The following is an 18,303-nucleotide window of genomic DNA, read 5'->3' as shown; positions in this document are numbered from 1 at the left end:
ATTTTATGATTAAACGATGAATAATTTAAAAAAATTCAGAGAAGTCAATTTTCTAACAGGGTGTAGCAATGGTGAATAAGCATCCACAAATAATGCTCGAAAAACTGTCACTCGATCAAAACTGTGAAACCTCCCTTCATCTTCCTTGCAATGCCAACCCCACTTAATGGTGTTTTCCGTTTGTGTTCTCCTTCTGCGTGGGATGAGAAGTTTATCGTTTGAATTTACTGAAACGTGTTGCATCTTTAGAAATAAGTGTAAGTCATTTTACAAAAATGTATACTTGGTTATGACCCTGACTGAAGATGTCGTTAGCAAAGGGGGCCGGTTGTACTAACGAGGTCAAACAAAAGGTCACGTTTTACTCAACATTATAAAACTATTACCATAATGAACACTATCGTAGTATGTTGCTTAAAACATAATAACACAATATTCATAATAAAGTTGAGTTCTTATTTATAAACAGTAACATGTTTAAAGCTTGGGACTCCCTGTCTGTAGCCTGGTGTTGTTTACATTGTCTTCAGCATAGTTTAAGTGATTGAAAGCTGAAATTACTTTTTTTAAAAAACACTTTTCTTATACCAATACAGTATTGGTAAGTGTGTGTCTCGGTCACTTCAAGTCATACAAAGAGCATTTCAAGTGGAGCGAAGAGATCAAAAAAGGCACCTAGAAGCAAGAATTGTGTGAATTTTTGGTCCCAGCACCTTTCAAATTGTGCCTATTTGCTTGATGTTTGACAAGATTGGCCTAATTGCTTCTCCTAACTTGGACTTCTGTGTTTGATATCACCCCTTTAAATGGTTGTTACGTTTTTCTAACTTTTTTTTTTTACATTGACAATTTTTGTTATAAGTAGAACATATAGGGCTAAACTGAAGGCAGTAATCCTCAGCTTTTTATTCAACAAAAAATAAACAGTTTAAACAAAAACACAATAATAAACAAAAGGGCACATGGGCCAAAGTAAAATAACACACACTATAATTATGTTATACAAATTATGAGTCAACAGGTGTAGAAAGTTGTATGCACATATAAAATTATAAAACATAGATAACTAGTTATAAAAATATCATAAGTAAAATATAACATAACTTATGCAACGTGAAACAGAGTTCAAAGTCTCTGTCTGTCTTTTCAGAGTTTTATTACAGCTTTCTAAGTACAATCTATGTAGAAAACATGCTTTTCAACTGTACCAGTGCATTTGCCACAGACTGTCTTTTCACAACGGGTGCAGAACTCAAAAGTTCTGTTTTTATTGCATTTAGCAACCTGGCATTGTCCTTTATTCCATGTGACAGCGGGTGCAGGGCTGGCTGAAGGTTGAGAGGAATCTGCCAGCCGGCTTTCGTGTCTCTTATCAAAATGTTTCTGTTAACGTAGAAAACAGAAAGTACTGATTAGAGCTCCAGGGCTAGCTGCAAAATGAAGCCCCTCTACGTGATTGTGTGGCTGGTGCATTTCTTGTACAAAACCAAAGCGCTGATGGCTGCCAGATCCAAAACATTATAAAAAACAGCCACAGGCCACCTGCGAGTACCACCTTTGATCATAGAATACAAATTGGTGCCATTTGATCCAGTATATCCACACCATCTTGGGGAAGCTTCGGATACATTGTGAAAAGTTGCGTTGTAAAATGCAACAGTAAGACCTCTGGCTTTCAGTTCTTAGCATCAGTCCCGATGGTCACTGATTTGTGCTTAGAGAGCTTAGAATAAGCACTTTTTTTTCTTTTAAGATACCTGCACACACTCAGGGTGGCACAATTGTTCTGCCTGGAATCAACTCCCCAGTAATGTTGTTGAAGCTGACAGGAGTGGAGTGGAGTGCAGGGGGGCTCACATGGCTTGAGCTGTTGGTGGTAACTCTATTCAGAGGACAGGCAACTTGATGATCCAGTATATCCACACCATTCTTCGTTGCGTTGTAAAATGCAACAGTGTCTGGCTTTCGGTTAGCATCAGTCCCGATGATCACTGATTCGTGCAGAGCTTAGAATAAGCACTTTTTTTTCTTTTAAATACCTGCACACACTCAGGGTGGCACAATTGTTCTGCCTGAGGAGTGGAGTGGAGTGTAGGGGGGCTCACATGGCTTGAGCTGTTGGCGGTAACTCTATTCAGAGGACAGGCAAAAGAGAAAAAAGTAGCGTAGCTATATCATACTGTATTGTGATTTAATGTGTATATTTTGTGACAACTGCTAATAATAATAATAATAATAATGTAAGATGTGTAAAATGACTTTCATTTGTGTTTCAGCACTCGGCAGAAGAATAAAATACATTCTTTCACAATGACTTTGATTTTTTTACAAAGCCCAGACTAAACTGTCAGCTATATTGTATTTATTTCAATATGCTGCATAAACTGTGGGTCTGGTGGTTGAAGAAGCAACTGCTTCTAACGTATTCATTTTTACGATTCTGCAGCTGAAACACCGTATGGGTATTTAATTCAAATATTTAGTAACCATGAGAATATGCCATGAGATATTCACATACGTGGAGATATATAAATTTTAATTGCAAAAGCCATTCAAAAAGCAGCTATGGCTGTGCTAGTGTTAAGCCAGATAATTGCGTCAGTGGGGTCAAGTCGCATAATGTTGCCACAGAAGGTTACTTTCAGGGTACACTTCCTGTTACAGCGTTCCTGTTATTGAGATGGAATGCAGTGACTGTTGTTTTTTGGGGGCTTGGCTTGAGTCTCCATTTCCAGAACTATTCCTTCATGGTGTTTAGGTCCCTGTTCAAAGTGGACTCGATGTCGTTGAAGGTGGATGCATGCGTTGACGGCAAGGTCATCCACATATGCAAATTTGTGCGACTATGTTGGCAACATGTCGTTCATGTAGACATTGAAGAGTATAGGCACGAGTGCTGAGCTTTGTGGAAGTCTGTTGTTGAGGAAACAGAGCGAGCTGCTCAGTATCGTCCATAACAGGCATAGTGTTTTGAAGCAGGGGATAATCTTTGCGAGCTTCAGCATCAGACCTTCAATCCAGACCATGTTGTAGGCCGTTGACAGGTCTACAAAGGCTGCACCGGGCTTGGATTTCTTCTGGAATCCGGCCTCGATGTGCGCTGCAAGGGCCAAAACCTGGTCGCAGAAACTATATTCAGGCTGGAATCCCGCTTGTTCTGGTTTGCTGCTTGGCTGTTATGTTGGCTTGAGTTGTTGTTCTGAAGACCGGGAAATCGCTGACCGATGTTTGGTCACCAGGTTGATGGCATTAGTCATGATTTCTCACTTAACAGAGTGGGCAACCGATGGCTGCCATCTTCCACTCCATGGTAAATTAGCCCTGTCAACACCAATGTCCCACACCTGTAGAGAGCTTGATCCAAACAATCAAATAATTGGTTTGTGCAGCTCTGCAGGTAATGTTTCAGTGCCTTTTATGTGAGTAGCAGGAACACACAAATGTAATTAGAAGGTTGATTTACACACTGGGATCTTTACATCAATTGAATAGACCCCACTGCATGTACAATATCAGTAATATGTGTACTTTTAACAATGCTGATTAAGGTTTTAAATATTATTCACGCTTAGTTTTATTATATACTGTGTGTGTATATATATATATATATATATATATATATATATATATATATATATATATATATATATATATATATATATGTGTGTGTGTGTGTGTGTATTTTTTTCATCAATATTTATAACAATTGGTTTGATCATTATAGGAGATGAGATCCTTTATATTCAACCATCACTTGATTAAAATTACTATAGATACAGATTTTTTATCCAATGGTGATAACATCTTCTGCTGTTAGCTACTCATTTAAAATATGTTCTTAATTAGTTTTTAAATTGACGCTTACTTTTAGAAATGGGTTTAAAATGTATTAGTAACAACATGGGCAAGGGCTATGTGAGCCCCCACACTAGGGAGCAAACTGGCTCATTCTTCATTCTAAAATGGAAAATGATTGGCTGATACATTTCATTTTTAGGAGTTTTTATCTTAACCAGCAAACACAAATAAAACACCCAGAAACAAACACAAACATATCTAATAAACACTAAACAGACATCTGTAGACTCTAACTTATTCTGTGCCCGCTTGGCTGGTTTGAATACTACACATCCAGGCTGTGCACAGGAAGATCAAAGCTTACAGCACAGCACACACAGGAATTCTTTACAGCCCTTTTGTGGTATTCCTCTCAGAGTTTTGTAAGAACTTTCATGGTATTCCATTCAGAGCTGTAAGCAATTTGTGGTATTCTACTCAGAGCTGTAAGCCGTTTATTGTAACATTAAGATAATGATTAGGACATTTGATTTTACCCAATTGTTGTGTGAAATTTAATTACTTTAAATTTAAAAGGAAGTTGATGTGGAAGTAAATAAGACAATTACTTCACAGAGTAATTTTAAAAGGTCCTTTATTATTTCACACACACACACACACATGCAGTTACATACACAGATGCTATACTGCGAATAACGATATCCCTAACGGGACACAACCCAACAAGGTTACATACAAAGATTATATTAATCACAGATCAATACAATCCATGAGACGCAACTGAACTAATTCTTACCCTTCCAAGCGGATCAGGAGAGCCCTTCGACCCTGGTAAGAGAAAGCAGCTGTCTCCAAGAAATTACCGAGCAGGACTGCGCGCTAATCCTCACGGCTGACTCTCATCAGAGCAGGGGAGAACCCCGTCCTTTATAACTTACCAAGTTAAGCTTTTGCATGCGAGAGAGTAATTGGCCAGATCACTCCCTCGAGGCTCGGCCCTCTGAAAAAAACATTCCTTTCCCTAGAACATTCTAACAAAAACAAGTTATATAAACGTGACAAAAACAAGTTATATAAGATACGGGGTTATTATAGGGCAAGGGCAAAGATGAACTCGAACGCATTTCTAGAACTTTCTAAAACACACTTTTTTTTTATTACATTCGGTCCTTCGGTCGAGATTCATCTATGCACTGCCAAATACATTGTTCGCTGTGTAATTCTACGAAGATAGATACATAAACATATTTGCCATACACACAGAAGAAATACAATTCCCAATAATATTAAGATGGGATGGATTAATATAGTTAATGTTCCTTTAGCCTTTGGTGACCATCCCTCAAATATGGACCACCACGCATCTTGTGCATTACGTTCAATAACTTTCCCTAACCCTAAGATGGTATTTTGTGCCATTATCGTTCTAATTTTTAATACAGTAGCATTGTGTTGATGTTGTTTTGCTAAGTCAACTAATTCAGACGATCGATTCAGCAATACTTGATGTTTTTGCAGGGAAATGTGAATTCCTGAATGCAGAACTTCCCACTGGATCCTGGTGAGAAGCTCTTGCTGAGAATGATTGGTTAACAAATAAGTATCATTTCCCCAATGCCAAAGATATATGTCTGATAAACACCCAGAATAAGGCACATAAGTAAGTTGTGGATGGGCATGCACCGTACTTACACATAATTTATGAGGGCCAACTTCGTGCAAAATTTCCCTCAACGGCTCACGTCTCCATTCACACAACCCCTGTCCGTCTGTAAAACACGGGTTAGTATATCCTGTCCTTAATAAGCAAACCATGCCTTGGTCTGTCTTGTCACAATCTAGTAAATCATATGTCTGATTAGTATGTGTATCCAACCACATGCCTGTAACCTGAAGATACCAGTGAGCTCCCCCAGCAATTATAGGATGCACATAGTACTTACATACAGGCGTCACTCTCGTTACATTATGCATAACATATCTTCCTATACACATAGTTTTGTTACACATAGTAGACTCTTTTACCACATTCACCCATAACTCTGAAATATTCAAAAAAAAATTTATATTCATGATTACTTTGTCGTAGAATCAATGATTGTACTTTGGTACGTTGATGAGATGCATATAACATTTGTAATGTACATTCTGTCCAGTTCATCCACTTGGTAATGTTCTGCCACTGTTGTAGAGTTACGTTAGTTATGTCTATGACCAGCTCGGATGCTACTCGGTCCCAGTACGCTTGATACACATGCATGAGCGCACCGTCGGGCATCCACTGTACAATTTTATCCAGGGCCATCCGAGTATTATAGCCCACATTTTGCAATTTATGTGCCGTTACTTGTCCGTCAATTGTGTTCATGAGTCCTAGTCCAGTCCCTGTTCCCCCCAGTAGGGTATCATACCAGGCACGATTAGTACGCCAGGTACATTCAGGAAGTGGAGGAAACTTAATCGTAAAGTGCACATGAGTTGAGACTAGAGGATGTGCCATACGAGTACATGTATGTATGAGGGGTATTACATGAGCATTCATATTCTTTGGTCGATCAGGCATAACCCAGATGTCATACAAATATGTGGTGCGATTAGTTATCTTGGTAGCGTTCATTATCCATATCGTCTTATTAGGACATATTTGATCAGTAATGTTTTGTAAGCATGTAAGTGAGGTACGATTTGCCACACAGAGGGAAACGTGACTTGATACATTCACACAGGGACCTGCCGTCACCACACACGCCGGTCGATTGTCGACATTGCAATTTTTACAGCACCACAGTGTCCCAGTGACGTTGGCGAATGAACACTTTGTATTACCATTGCAGGTGAAGTTATCTTGGGTTCGGGTTTTGGTGTAGTTATTCCAGCTCAGCGTGACCCGATCCAGCTTTGTTAATTGATGTCCTGGAGACCAGGCCTGCAGCATCCCCACCACTGCCAATATCGCCTTCGTTCACCATACCCAGTGCTTCATGGTGAATCTGCAAACAAACATACACACTCACAACTCATTAGTTTTCTCTTATATAACATTTAGTAGCTGGGACATGTTCCCAGCCCTCTTCACCAGGTTTCATTATTGCTACCGTATTATCTTTTCCTACTGCAATCACATCTGCCGATTGTGGCGGTCCTTCCGCCTGTTGTACCCACACTTTAGCTCCATTAATGTCCGTGGACCCAAACCCTCCTATTCCTCTAGCTGTGTTAGTTAAGGGTTTATTCTGTGACATCATTCATATTATATGGTTTTATCAGTAATTGTGCTATCTTGTCTCCTTTGTTTAGGACAATTGGGACCTCTGACGTGTTTTGCAATACCACCTGTAGAGGTCCTTGATAATTTCTGTCAATAATCCCTGCCATTACAATCACTCCTTTTAATGCTAACCCTGATCGAGGAAGAACATGTCCGTAAGTTCCCTCCGGACATTCCAATCCTAACCCTGTGTTTATTTTCACTACTTCATGTGGTATTAACGTACAAGTCTGCAAGCTTTTTAAATCAAGCCCTGCTGATCCTGGGGTGCCTCGAATAGGAATTGACGCTTCTGGGTCTATCTTCCACATTTTAATGGGGCCCTGTTCACACTGTGTCATCTTTATCACGGGGTGCACTAAGCGTTGCAATGGAGTTTGTCCTGCTGCCACTGGTCGATTATTTAATATTTGAACTGCTAAAACCAATCGATCCTTCCATCCTCTCAGCGTATTGTCACTACTTAATTTTCTTAATTGCATTTTCAATAACCCATTCACACGTTCAATTAATCCCGCTGCCTGAGGATAATATGGGATATGATATATCCATTCAATATGTTGGTCTGTTGCCCACGCACGTACTTTTCCTCCTGTAAAGTGCGTACCATTATCTGACTGTATTTGCAATGGTGTCCCATAATAAGCCTCTACTAACTTCAAACATGCGAGTGTACTAAATTGATTAGCTCGTCTACACGGAAGGCACACCACAATTCCCGTAAACATGTCTACTGCAGTACAAACATATTTACATCCTTTAGATTCTGGCAGGGGTCCAATAAAATCTATCTGCCAGATTTGGTTCGGTTCTTTCCCTCGTGCAATTTGACCTCGAATGATCTGTGGTAATCCCTGTTTTTGGAAATGCTGACAAGTATCACATTGTAACACAGCCGATTTTACTTCATCTATTGACAAATAAATTCCTCGCTGTCGTGCCCATTCACATGTAGCTTGCACTCCCCAATGTCCCGATTTTATGTGTGCCCATTCAGCTACATCAGGGCACTGTCGGTTTCTGTACTTCAATTGGCATATTATGTACAATAGAATCTACCGTTGCATTGTGAAGAGCTTCTGCAGAAATCGAATGGGTATGTGCGTCTACATGTGTAATTGTTACCTGCATAGTTTGAACCTTCTCCCATATTTTTTCCCCACAGTTCTTTTCCCCACACTTCTTTAGTTTTTATTTTCCATCCCTGTTGTTGCCAAGTTGGCATCCATACACACAGCCCATTTGCTACAGACCAGGAATCAGTATAAATTCTGCACTCAGTAATTCCTTCCTGATCTAAAGCCAACACTACTGCCTGTAATTCTGCCCATTGACTGCTATCTCCTGTCCCTACTTTTTCTAAGATCTGTTTTGTTTCTGGATTGAACGCCGCTGCTTTCCATTTTCTTTGTCCAGCGATAAGCTTTGCTGAACCATCGGTAAACCATGCATGTTTCTTTTGCTCTTTACTCAATGCATCATAAGGACATCCCCATTTTACCGGTGATTCTACTAAGGGTTTAACCTCTATAGTAAGCTCTCCTGTTTCGGGTATCTCTGCTATCTGTTCATGCAATACTGATACCCCCTTTGGTCCTGGCTTGGCTCGGTCTGCCACATACCATTTCCATTTAATAATACTGCTTTCCTGAGCCCCTCCTATTCTGTGCGTAGAGGGGTTGCTATTTACCCATGTTAAAATAGGTATTTTAGGTCTTAACATTACTTCTCGTCCCACTGGTAATTGCTCAGTATCCATAAGTGCCCAATAACAAGCTAAAAGTTGTCGATCAAACGGAGTATATCTTGCTCCGGCTTCTGGTAGTTTCCGTGACCAAAACCCCAAAGGACGTCTTTTACCCTGTTGCTTTTGCCATAGTGACCAGTTGGCATACTGATTATCAGCAGACACCTGTAATTCTACTGGCCCCGATAATATCTTAGCTAAAGATACCGCCTGCTCTATAGCCTCTTGTGCTAACCGGAACGCTGTGTCCTGTTCTGGACCCCATTCAAAGGTGTTCTTTTTACGCGTTACCTTATATAGAGGCTGTAGGATTTGTCCTAAATGTGGTATGTGATGTCGCCAATATCCAAATAATCCTATAAACCTCTGCACGTCAGTTTTAGTCTGTGGTAGGGCACATTCTAAGATTTTAGCTCGTGCTTTAGGTAGGATTTCTCTCTCTCCCTTGTTCCACTGTATTCCTAAAAACTTCACTACTGTTGCAGGTCCCTGTATCTTGGCGGGATTTATTTCCCACCCCTTTTCCCTCATTACAGCAATTACCAAGTTTAAAGCCTCTTGTACCTGCCCTTCTGTTATCCCCTGTATCATTATATCATCGATGTAATGTGATATCAACAACCCAGGTGGTAAGGTTATTTCATCCAAATGTTCAGCCACTATTTGATGACATATCATAGGACTATGTAAATATCCCTGTGGCAATCTAGTAAAAGTATACTGTCTTCCTTCCCACGTAAACGCAAATTGCTCTTGTCTATTTTCTGGTATTGGTATAGTAAAGAAAGCATTTGCTAAATCAATTACTCCATACCATGTGCCAGCATGCTGCTGCACCCGTTCAATAATACTAATAGTATCGGGTACTGCAGCACTTAACGGGGGTGTATGTTTATTCAACTCACGATAATCTACTGTCATTCTCCATGTACCGTCAGATTTCTTTACTGGCCAAATCAGGTTATTCCATGCTGTAGTAAAGGTTTTCAATACCCCCGCTGCCACATAGTCTTTAATTGTTTCAGTAATTTCTGTATGTCCACCAGGAATTCTGTATTGCTTCATCGCAACTCGTTTAGTGGCTATTGGTATGGGAAATGGTTCCATTTTTACCTTTCCCACTAGTACAGGTCGTGCTTGTACACTATCTCCAAATTGAAATTTACCATCAGCTAAATGTAAAGTCATACCTCTTAATATATCCATACCTATAATCCATTATTTTACTGGAGTAACCAACACTGAGTATTCCTTGGCAAGTAACTGCCCTATTTTTAGTCGAATTATTGTTTGTGTTGCTATGATGGGGCGCCCCCCCAGCCCCGTAACTGTCACTCTAGGTCCTTTAAATCTTGCTGGATTACCGTGTATTAAAGTGGCCTCCTCCCCCGTATCAATCAATGCCCCCACTTTTTGTACATTTTTACTTTTCCAATGTATTTCTAATGGTACATGTGGTCTAATATCATCATACGACCATAAAGTTCGAATTTGTTTGTTGGGGGCTTGGCCGGCATCCTAGTAGTGACATTCGCGTTTCATTTGAGCTAATTCAGCAAGTGGGTGGAGACGTCCCTTTTTATTTTTCCCTTTTTTTTCTTTCCTCCCTGTCTTTTTCCTCCTCACCATACGCTTACTTTCCTCATCTTCATCATCCTCATCGGATGCCGACTCCTCTTCCTCTGAGGTGGAGGATACCTCTTCCTTTCTCTTTTTATGCACATCGTGGTTTTGACAAAAACATTCAGCAGTAAAAGGTCTGACTTGTTTAAGTAACCCATGTTGTTTACACATTTTAAACAAATCGTCTGTCGGTTTTCCGTCAATATTTTCCTTTGGCACCCCTGCTTGTATTAATTTAGACCACAAATCTTTGAGGGATTCTTTTACCACCTCCCCCGTTCCCCTGGTTCCCTTGGTAGTTACCACAGAATGTCCACTGTGTATTCTCTTTCTTTTCTTCCTGTGTGCTCCAGTCTCCTAAGTCACCCAGTTCTCTAATTTTAACTACCACTCTCCCTACCTCTGTGCCCACTTCTGATATTAATAAAGCCAGTATGGCTCCCTTATATGGTGGCGGCGCGTCTCGTATTACAGCAGCGCGTACACCAGCAGTCAAAGGGAACTCATCTACTTCATGCGCGTGTCCGGTATACACAGCTTCTCTCATAGTTAACTCCCGTAAGCGCTGTATGCATTCACTCAAAGTTCCCCATGAACCCCTCATTTCAGGCCAACTTTGCAATGTAGGATATTTTTCATTTGCTCCTTCTGCCATTAAAGTAAGGAGATTAGTATCACCATTATTTCCATCCATTCGGTTATGAAAACCTCTGCACCACTGTCTAATAATGAGATCTGTGCTCAAGTCCAAAAACTCAGAGTAATCACCGACATCTACACGTACATTTCCTGCTCCTGTATCGTATAACCGTAACAACCATTTATCAATTGGTTCACCTTGCTTTTGACGATATCGTTCTCTGATATCAAGACGCTCTTGTTGTGTGTAATCCTCAGTAGACAATTGAGCAGTTATTATGTTGCCTTGTGGACCAGCAACTTGTCTGCGTCTAACAATAGGTTTAGCTTGCAAAGGGGGTGGTTTGGATTCAAGGTCTGGTTCATCATTTGGATCTGGGTCAGGATTATCCGGGTCCCAAATATAGTCCCGGTCATCCGTGTCCGAGCTCCAAATGTCACCATCCCATCGTTCCGGATCCCACCCTGCTACATTTGCACTAGCCACGAACGCACGGATCTTTTTCTTACTCGGCGTTTTCTTTTTTTTAGCATTAACTTTAGCAATATACACCGCAGCCCTCTCTGCCATTCCTGTCGTTTGCTGTAATTTTCCTCGCAAAACATCACACTGTGCCTGTGCAAGGGATGCACGTCCCATTGCATCAGACCATTCTACTATTTGCCGTTCTTGCCTTTTTTTTTTTTTACTTGTTCCAACTCCTCATCCTTAATGCGGTAAGCCGTATACACAATCCATAATCTACGTTGCAATGCTCGTATTGGATCTTTATTACCAACTGGTACTTTCTTTAGACATGTCGTTAATTGTTCAGGTTTTGCTTGTTTCAATAGTTTAAACGAAGATTCTGGCAGCCCTCCGCCCTTTCTTAATTCTTGTGCCCCATCACTATAAATGGTTTCATCCCATTCAGGCAGCACCTCAGGCTCAAGCTCCTTATTCTTGCGTTCAAACATTGTGATTATTTACGTCCAAACTTCCTTTTATGATCCTGCCGACAACGCCAATAATGTTGTGTGAAATTTAATTACTTTAAATTTAAAAGGAAGTTGATGTGGAAGTAAATAAGACAATTACTTCACAGAGTAATTTTAAAAGGTCCTTTATTATTTCACACACACACACACACACGCAGTTACATACACAGATGCTATACTGCGAATAACGATATCCCTAACGGGACACAACCCAACAAGGTTACATACAAAGATTATATTAATCACAGATCAATACAATCCATAAGACGCAACTGAACTAATTCTTACCCTTACAAGCGGATCGGGAGAGCCCTTCGACCCTGGTAAGAGAAAGCAGCTGTCTCCAAGAAATTACCGAGCAGGACTGCGCGCTAATCCTCACGGCTGACTCTCATCAGAGCAGGGGAGAACCCCGTCCTTTATAACTTACCAAGTTAGGCTTTTGCATGCGAGAGAGTAATTGGCCAGATCACTCCCTCGAGGCTCGGCCCTCTGAATAAACCATTCCTTTCCCTAGAACATTCTAACAAAAACAAGTTATACAAACGTGACAAAAACAAGTTATATAAGATACGGGGTTATTATAGGGCAAGGGCACAGATGAACTCGAACGCATTTCTAGAACTTTCTAGAACACACTTTTTTTATTGCACCAATTTAACCCGATTTCTCCCCCCAAATGCTTTGTTCTGCATTTGGGATAAACCCAAAAGCTCTCTGAATAGGCACATACTGTATATGAATAAATGCATGCACAGTTGTCTGTGATTCAAATGCAATAGAGCAGAACTGACAATGATGATGGTAAACTGATTTACTGATTATTTTTTTGCACACTTCTCTTCCCAGTTATTTGTTTTCTGAGTGTTTAAGCCAAGAGCATTTAAATGTAACAGTTGATCGTTTCTCTTTGTAAAACAGCATGGAGTAATGTTGTTCGCTATTCCGTATGTTCTGTGTGCAATAATACTTGCTCCACTACAAAATCAAACTTGTTTGGAACAGAAAAATGCCTCCATATACAGTATATGTGTGTGTGTGTGTGTGTGAGAGAGAGATAGAGAGAGGGGAGAGATAGATGTCCTCAAAAGTTTGCATACGTCAATGTGTGTAAATGTACATACGTTGGGGAATTAAACTGTTGACGACAACTTTGTTGTCAAGACTTTGTGCTTAAGCATTTGTTTATTCTTTCTAAATAAAACCCGATTTCTACCTGAATATTTATTTATTCTTTCTTGGTTATATATAAAAAAAAAAATCCACGCGATTTCACTTGATTTTTTCATTGAATAATTATACCCGATTTTTAAAAAAAAAGCATTCACTTGAATTTGGAAAAAGAAATCCCCCAAAAATCAGACATCCTAATAACAATTTGCACAAAAAAGAACATTTTGCCTCTGAGAAACCCTTATAAGAGTCTCCCATAGCAAAAGCATAGCAAAGTGTAATTAATGAAGCACAGTGAAAGCATGTTGAAGCATAAGCAAGCATTGTAAAGCCCAGAGAGCTACTATGCATAGGAATGTACTGAAACTCCAAAAATACTGTGATAAAGATTGAAAAAAGAGACATCCAAATCCCAGACAGTAGCTGTAATTTGATTGTGTCGCTGTTATTGGTACACCGGCTACTGGAGCCATAGCACACACATGTTCTACAAACTGCTTTTAGAAAACATTAGGAAGAATAGTCCTAGAATATTTTGGACAGTTTATTAAAGCACCAAAGCAGCTAGAAAAGATCAAGCTTAAAAAATGGAGAGCTAAACATATTTCAAAATACCTACTCATTATAGAAACAGAACTGATCAAGTCATGCCATTCACTTTCTAGTCATAGCATCACTAACTAGATTGAAAAAGACTGCAGTTTAAGATAATGGTATTGCTTGGTATCAAGATGGGTTGTTACTATGTATTGTTATTTTCATGTATGGTGAAGGACGTTGTTATGATTATTAGAAAGGGCTTGTGAAAGATGGATATTTAAATAACTGTTCTAGTACAGGTAATTCCACTCAGAACAGCAGACTAGTAAACTAACATATACAACCTTAAGATCGCTGAAACAGTTCAATTGGAGCTTAAAGAGTTAAACATTCCAGCCCCTACTACACCACTTTTACTTTTACAGGAGATGCTTCCTTCTACAGCTAACAACCAGACATTCTACAGCCAATAAATTCCATGACATAAGGAATCTGATATTGATGAGTGTTTTGTAAACAATGTCTAATCCGGAGCTGTTTTGTGTTGCAGACTATGCCTGGCCTCTGCCTAGTGCATTGTGTCCCATCTGGATCTATCTGGATGTGCTGTGCTCCACTGCGTCCATCATGCATCTGTGCGCCATCTCTCTGGATCGCTATGTGGCGATACGCAACCCCATCGAGCACAGCCGCTTCAACTCACGCACCAAGGCTATGATGAAGATTGCTGCGGTCTGGACCATATCCATTGGTAAATACCTAATTCTTAAAAGGATTGCTTTGTGTTTTATATGCACAAGTTCAATCCACAGGGTGGAGAATGAAAACTTTATGGCAGGTTGTCAAACTCCAGTCCTCAAGGGCCGCTGGGTCTTCTGGTTTTCATTCCAACTTAAGCTCTCTATTCATTTCATTGATCTAATTATTTGTTCAAATGGACATTATTTTTTCAGGTTCTTTTACAGTTGATGATTTAAAAAATGCACTTGATTCAAAGTACATGACCTACAAAACATTTGAGGCTCGCAGAGAAGTGTGAAGTGTGTCCAGTTAATCAAATAGTTTGGCCAATTAAGTAATTGAGAGCTTGGTTGGAACGAAAGCCAGAAGACACGGTGGCCCTCCAGAAACTGAGTTTCACAGCCCTGGTTTATGGGCACATCGGGAGTATGAATTAATGGTCCATGTCACCTGAAAGCATAAGCAAGCCAAATATGTCTTTCTAATAAGGACCAGCGCCAGCTAGTGATCTGTACTGCCCTCTGGATGGTTACTAATATAAAGACGCTCATCTAGTCTTTATTATATTTGTCTATGGGAAGCAAGTAGAGCCAAAGAGCAGCTCCTGAATTGGCAATGCACCTTAGCAGTGTTTTACAAACTGCATATTTAAATAACACAGACTTAAAGAAAATATGTGAGTAGTTGCTATAAGAACACTAAGGGAACACTAATGTGTGCGTGTGTGTGTATATATATGTAACTAGCAAAGTTAGGGATATCATAGTATGCTGTTGCATAAAGGCAAAGGGATTACTGTATTTATGACAGACAGCTGTGGAGCTGTAGGGTCACTGTTCAGAGTGCTGAGTTTTGACACAAATGTGGAGCTGTAGGGTCACTGTTCAGAGTGCTGAGTTCTGAGAGGCAGCTATGGAGCTGTAGGGTCACTGTTCAGTCTATCCATAACTACCTTGCAATCCCTACTGTGTGCAACCTGCCAGTCCACGCCCACTGAACTGTGTCACTCCCTATCCACGGAACATGAGTAAGTGCTTTATGTAATAGGAACAGTCACAGGCCTTTTCAAAACCTGTTCCCTCACTTTTCCCTTCAAGGGCTTGTGACAGTTCACAAAGCATGAGCTTTACTAGACAAGGACACCGGAAACATTATTTCAACCATGTCTGCAAAACACTGTCAGACTTCTAAGGCTTTTTCAATACTGGTTATTGGCAATCAGCTACCTGTAGGCACCACCCTTGGACAGCTCTTTGTTGCTTTGTTTTCTTTCAGAGCCCTGGAAGGGCTGTCACTTAAATGAATGTCCGTGGAATTTTGCAGCCTTATATTTGTTGTTGTTTTAACTCATCGCTGTTATATTGATTTAAATTATTTTATTTATTTATTTATTTGTTTTTACAATTAAGACCACCTTTGAAATCTCTTTTTTAATTGCTGTTTTGTAATTCACTGGACTAATTGTTGGCAGTTTTGTGGGATCCTGATATAAATTGTGATCTATTTGCTTTGTATTGTACAGTGCTTTTGAGATACTTTTTGATTTGTGCTTATTGAATGTGACAACTTGTTCAGCACGGATATACGTTGAGATGCTAGCTATCGTCACATGACAAACAGTGTTTAAATGTTTGTAACTTCAGTTACACACATTGTGTCACTTTTCCCCTATTTAATTTCATTCATTTCACCATCCCTCTACCTCTAAGTAGCCAGCTTCCTTCACTTACCCCATAGTCAACCAAGAGGGTCTGCTGCTGCATCCGAACGGCCAGGTGACGGACCCCCAAACCAAGTGGGTTTCAGGCAAAATTCTTCTTCTTCAAATAAATACGTAGTTTGTTCAGAACTGCTGAACAAACAAACAGCCATGAAACAAGCACTTATTCAAAATGACTAATTTACCTTTTCCTCTTGTTTTTGCACAGGTATTTCAATGCCTATTCCTGTCATAGGCCTTCACGATGAGTCCAAAGTTTTTGTTAACGGAAGCTGTGTCCTAAACGAAGAGAACTTTGTTCTCATCGGGTCCTTTGTGGCTTTCTTCATCCCCCTCATCATCATGGTGTTCACATACTGCCTGACTGTTAAGGTTCTACAGAGACAGGCCACTGTGTTTTCACATGAGGAGAACCCTAAACAGAAAAGGAGAAGCAGCCTGAACTGTCTAAGGAAGGATGCCAGCCAGACTCCCTCTGATAACATATCCATAATACACAGCCCAGAAGGACCTTCCCAGTTAAACTCTCCCCTCAACAGAGAGCAGAGGACGGGTCGCAAGGGCATGATGCAGGCCATTAGGAACGAGCGCCGGGCCTCCAAGGTTCTGGGAGTGGTCTTCTTTCTGTTCTTGCTCATGTGGTGCCCGTTCTTCATCACTAACGTCATGTCTGTCCTTTGCAAAGGAGCTTGTGACGGAGAACTCCTTGGGGAGCTACTCAATGTGTTTGCCTGGGTGGGCTACATTTCTTCGGGGGTCAACCCCTTGGTTTACACCCTCTTCAATAAAACCTACCGGCGGGCATTTTCCAGTTATATCTGCTGCCACTACAAGAACAGTAAAATGCCCTTGCATGGCATGCAGCAGCCGCACAGCCTCACTGCCACCATCTACGAGAAAGACATCAACCTCAGCTACAGAAATGGGAATGAGCTAAACAGCATGGATCAGGACGACACTGACGAAGTGCTGGAAATGCAATCAGGTACCTTGGAAGTATCTATTAACAGCTGCAACATCATCAGTGATAGAATCAGCTGTGTGTAGTCTTATTCACTGTGGAATAACTTTCCATTGTAATAGATAGTGTGTTTGGTACAATGCATAATATCACAGATATCACAGACTGTATCAGTTTTGGGGTTTTTTGTACATTTGTACCATTATTTTGAACATATAAATAATTCATAGTATAGACTTAGACATAGTAATGTCTTTATGGGGAAATAGTGAGGAAAACTTTGATCTGTATGTGATGGTCAGGGTACATTATCCAAATAGCACACAGGGATTCTGTTGTGGTATGCATGTTTTAAAGGCATTAGTAATACCCTCACTGGACAACACCCTGACCTCCTAGGCCCTCCCTCCAGTCCCTTGCAGATCAAATCCTGTCTTTCAAATTCCTACAGTACTTCAGATGTTCGTCTTTCTAAGAACGCAGTGCCTCCTTGTGGTGTTATAGATTATTGTAGTTCTCACCTGTGTCAAATACTGCCAGGATCAACTCCTGCTTTTCTTTTTTTTTTTGCTTTTGACCCCATCCTTCAATGCAGGACAGCTCTACATGTAATGATACAACTAAACAATTTAATTGAGGACTGAACATTTCTCTTGTAGGGAGATCAAAAGAAAATGTTATTCACAAACTCAAAAGAACACCAGCAGTGTCAACTAAGAAACATCTTCTGTATCTATTCCATGTTGTAACAAGACACTAGCAGCAGAAGAAGAACAACAAACAAATCAAAGGACCCCAACAGGGGAAATGTGTCAAGCAGTGTTAACCTGGGAGGCTCTGAAGCTGTGTGTGCAATGCCCTCGAGAATTCAATTCAAGCAGTGTTAACCTGGGAGGCTCTGAAGCTGTGTGTGCAATGCCCTCGAGAATTCAATTCAAGCAGTGTTAACCTGGGCTGCTCTGAAGCTGTGTGTGCAATGCCCTCCAGGATTCAATTTCAACAATTAGAGTAAGGGATACTTCGATTACATTGTGGACATTTGAGCTTCTTGGTCAAGTGATGGTAAAGTACATTAGGTATTGTTAGTGCATTATTTCTAATACTGAATGATCAAT

General features: G+C 40.3%; 1 protein-coding gene across 1 annotated transcript; it reads left to right on the top strand.

Annotated features, from left to right (window-relative positions):
* The first annotated feature begins 15,530 nt into the window (after nt 1-15,530).
* On the top strand, nt 15,531-17,274 carry LOC121317851 (5-hydroxytryptamine receptor 2C-like). Its single transcript, XM_041253951.1, has 2 exons — nt 15,531-15,534; nt 16,436-17,274. The coding sequence occupies exons 1-2, from the start codon at nt 15,531-15,533 to the stop codon at nt 17,272-17,274; spliced, it is 843 nt and encodes a 280-aa protein (XP_041109885.1).
* Nucleotides 17,275-18,303: the final 1,029 nt, after the last annotated feature.

This window comes from Polyodon spathula, chromosome 7 (assembly GCF_017654505.1).
Source record: "Polyodon spathula isolate WHYD16114869_AA chromosome 7, ASM1765450v1, whole genome shotgun sequence".
Lineage (NCBI taxonomy): Eukaryota > Metazoa > Chordata > Actinopteri > Acipenseriformes > Polyodontidae > Polyodon > Polyodon spathula.
Note: the sequence above shows the minus strand (reverse complement) of the source record. Positions and strands in the feature narration are given on the sequence as shown.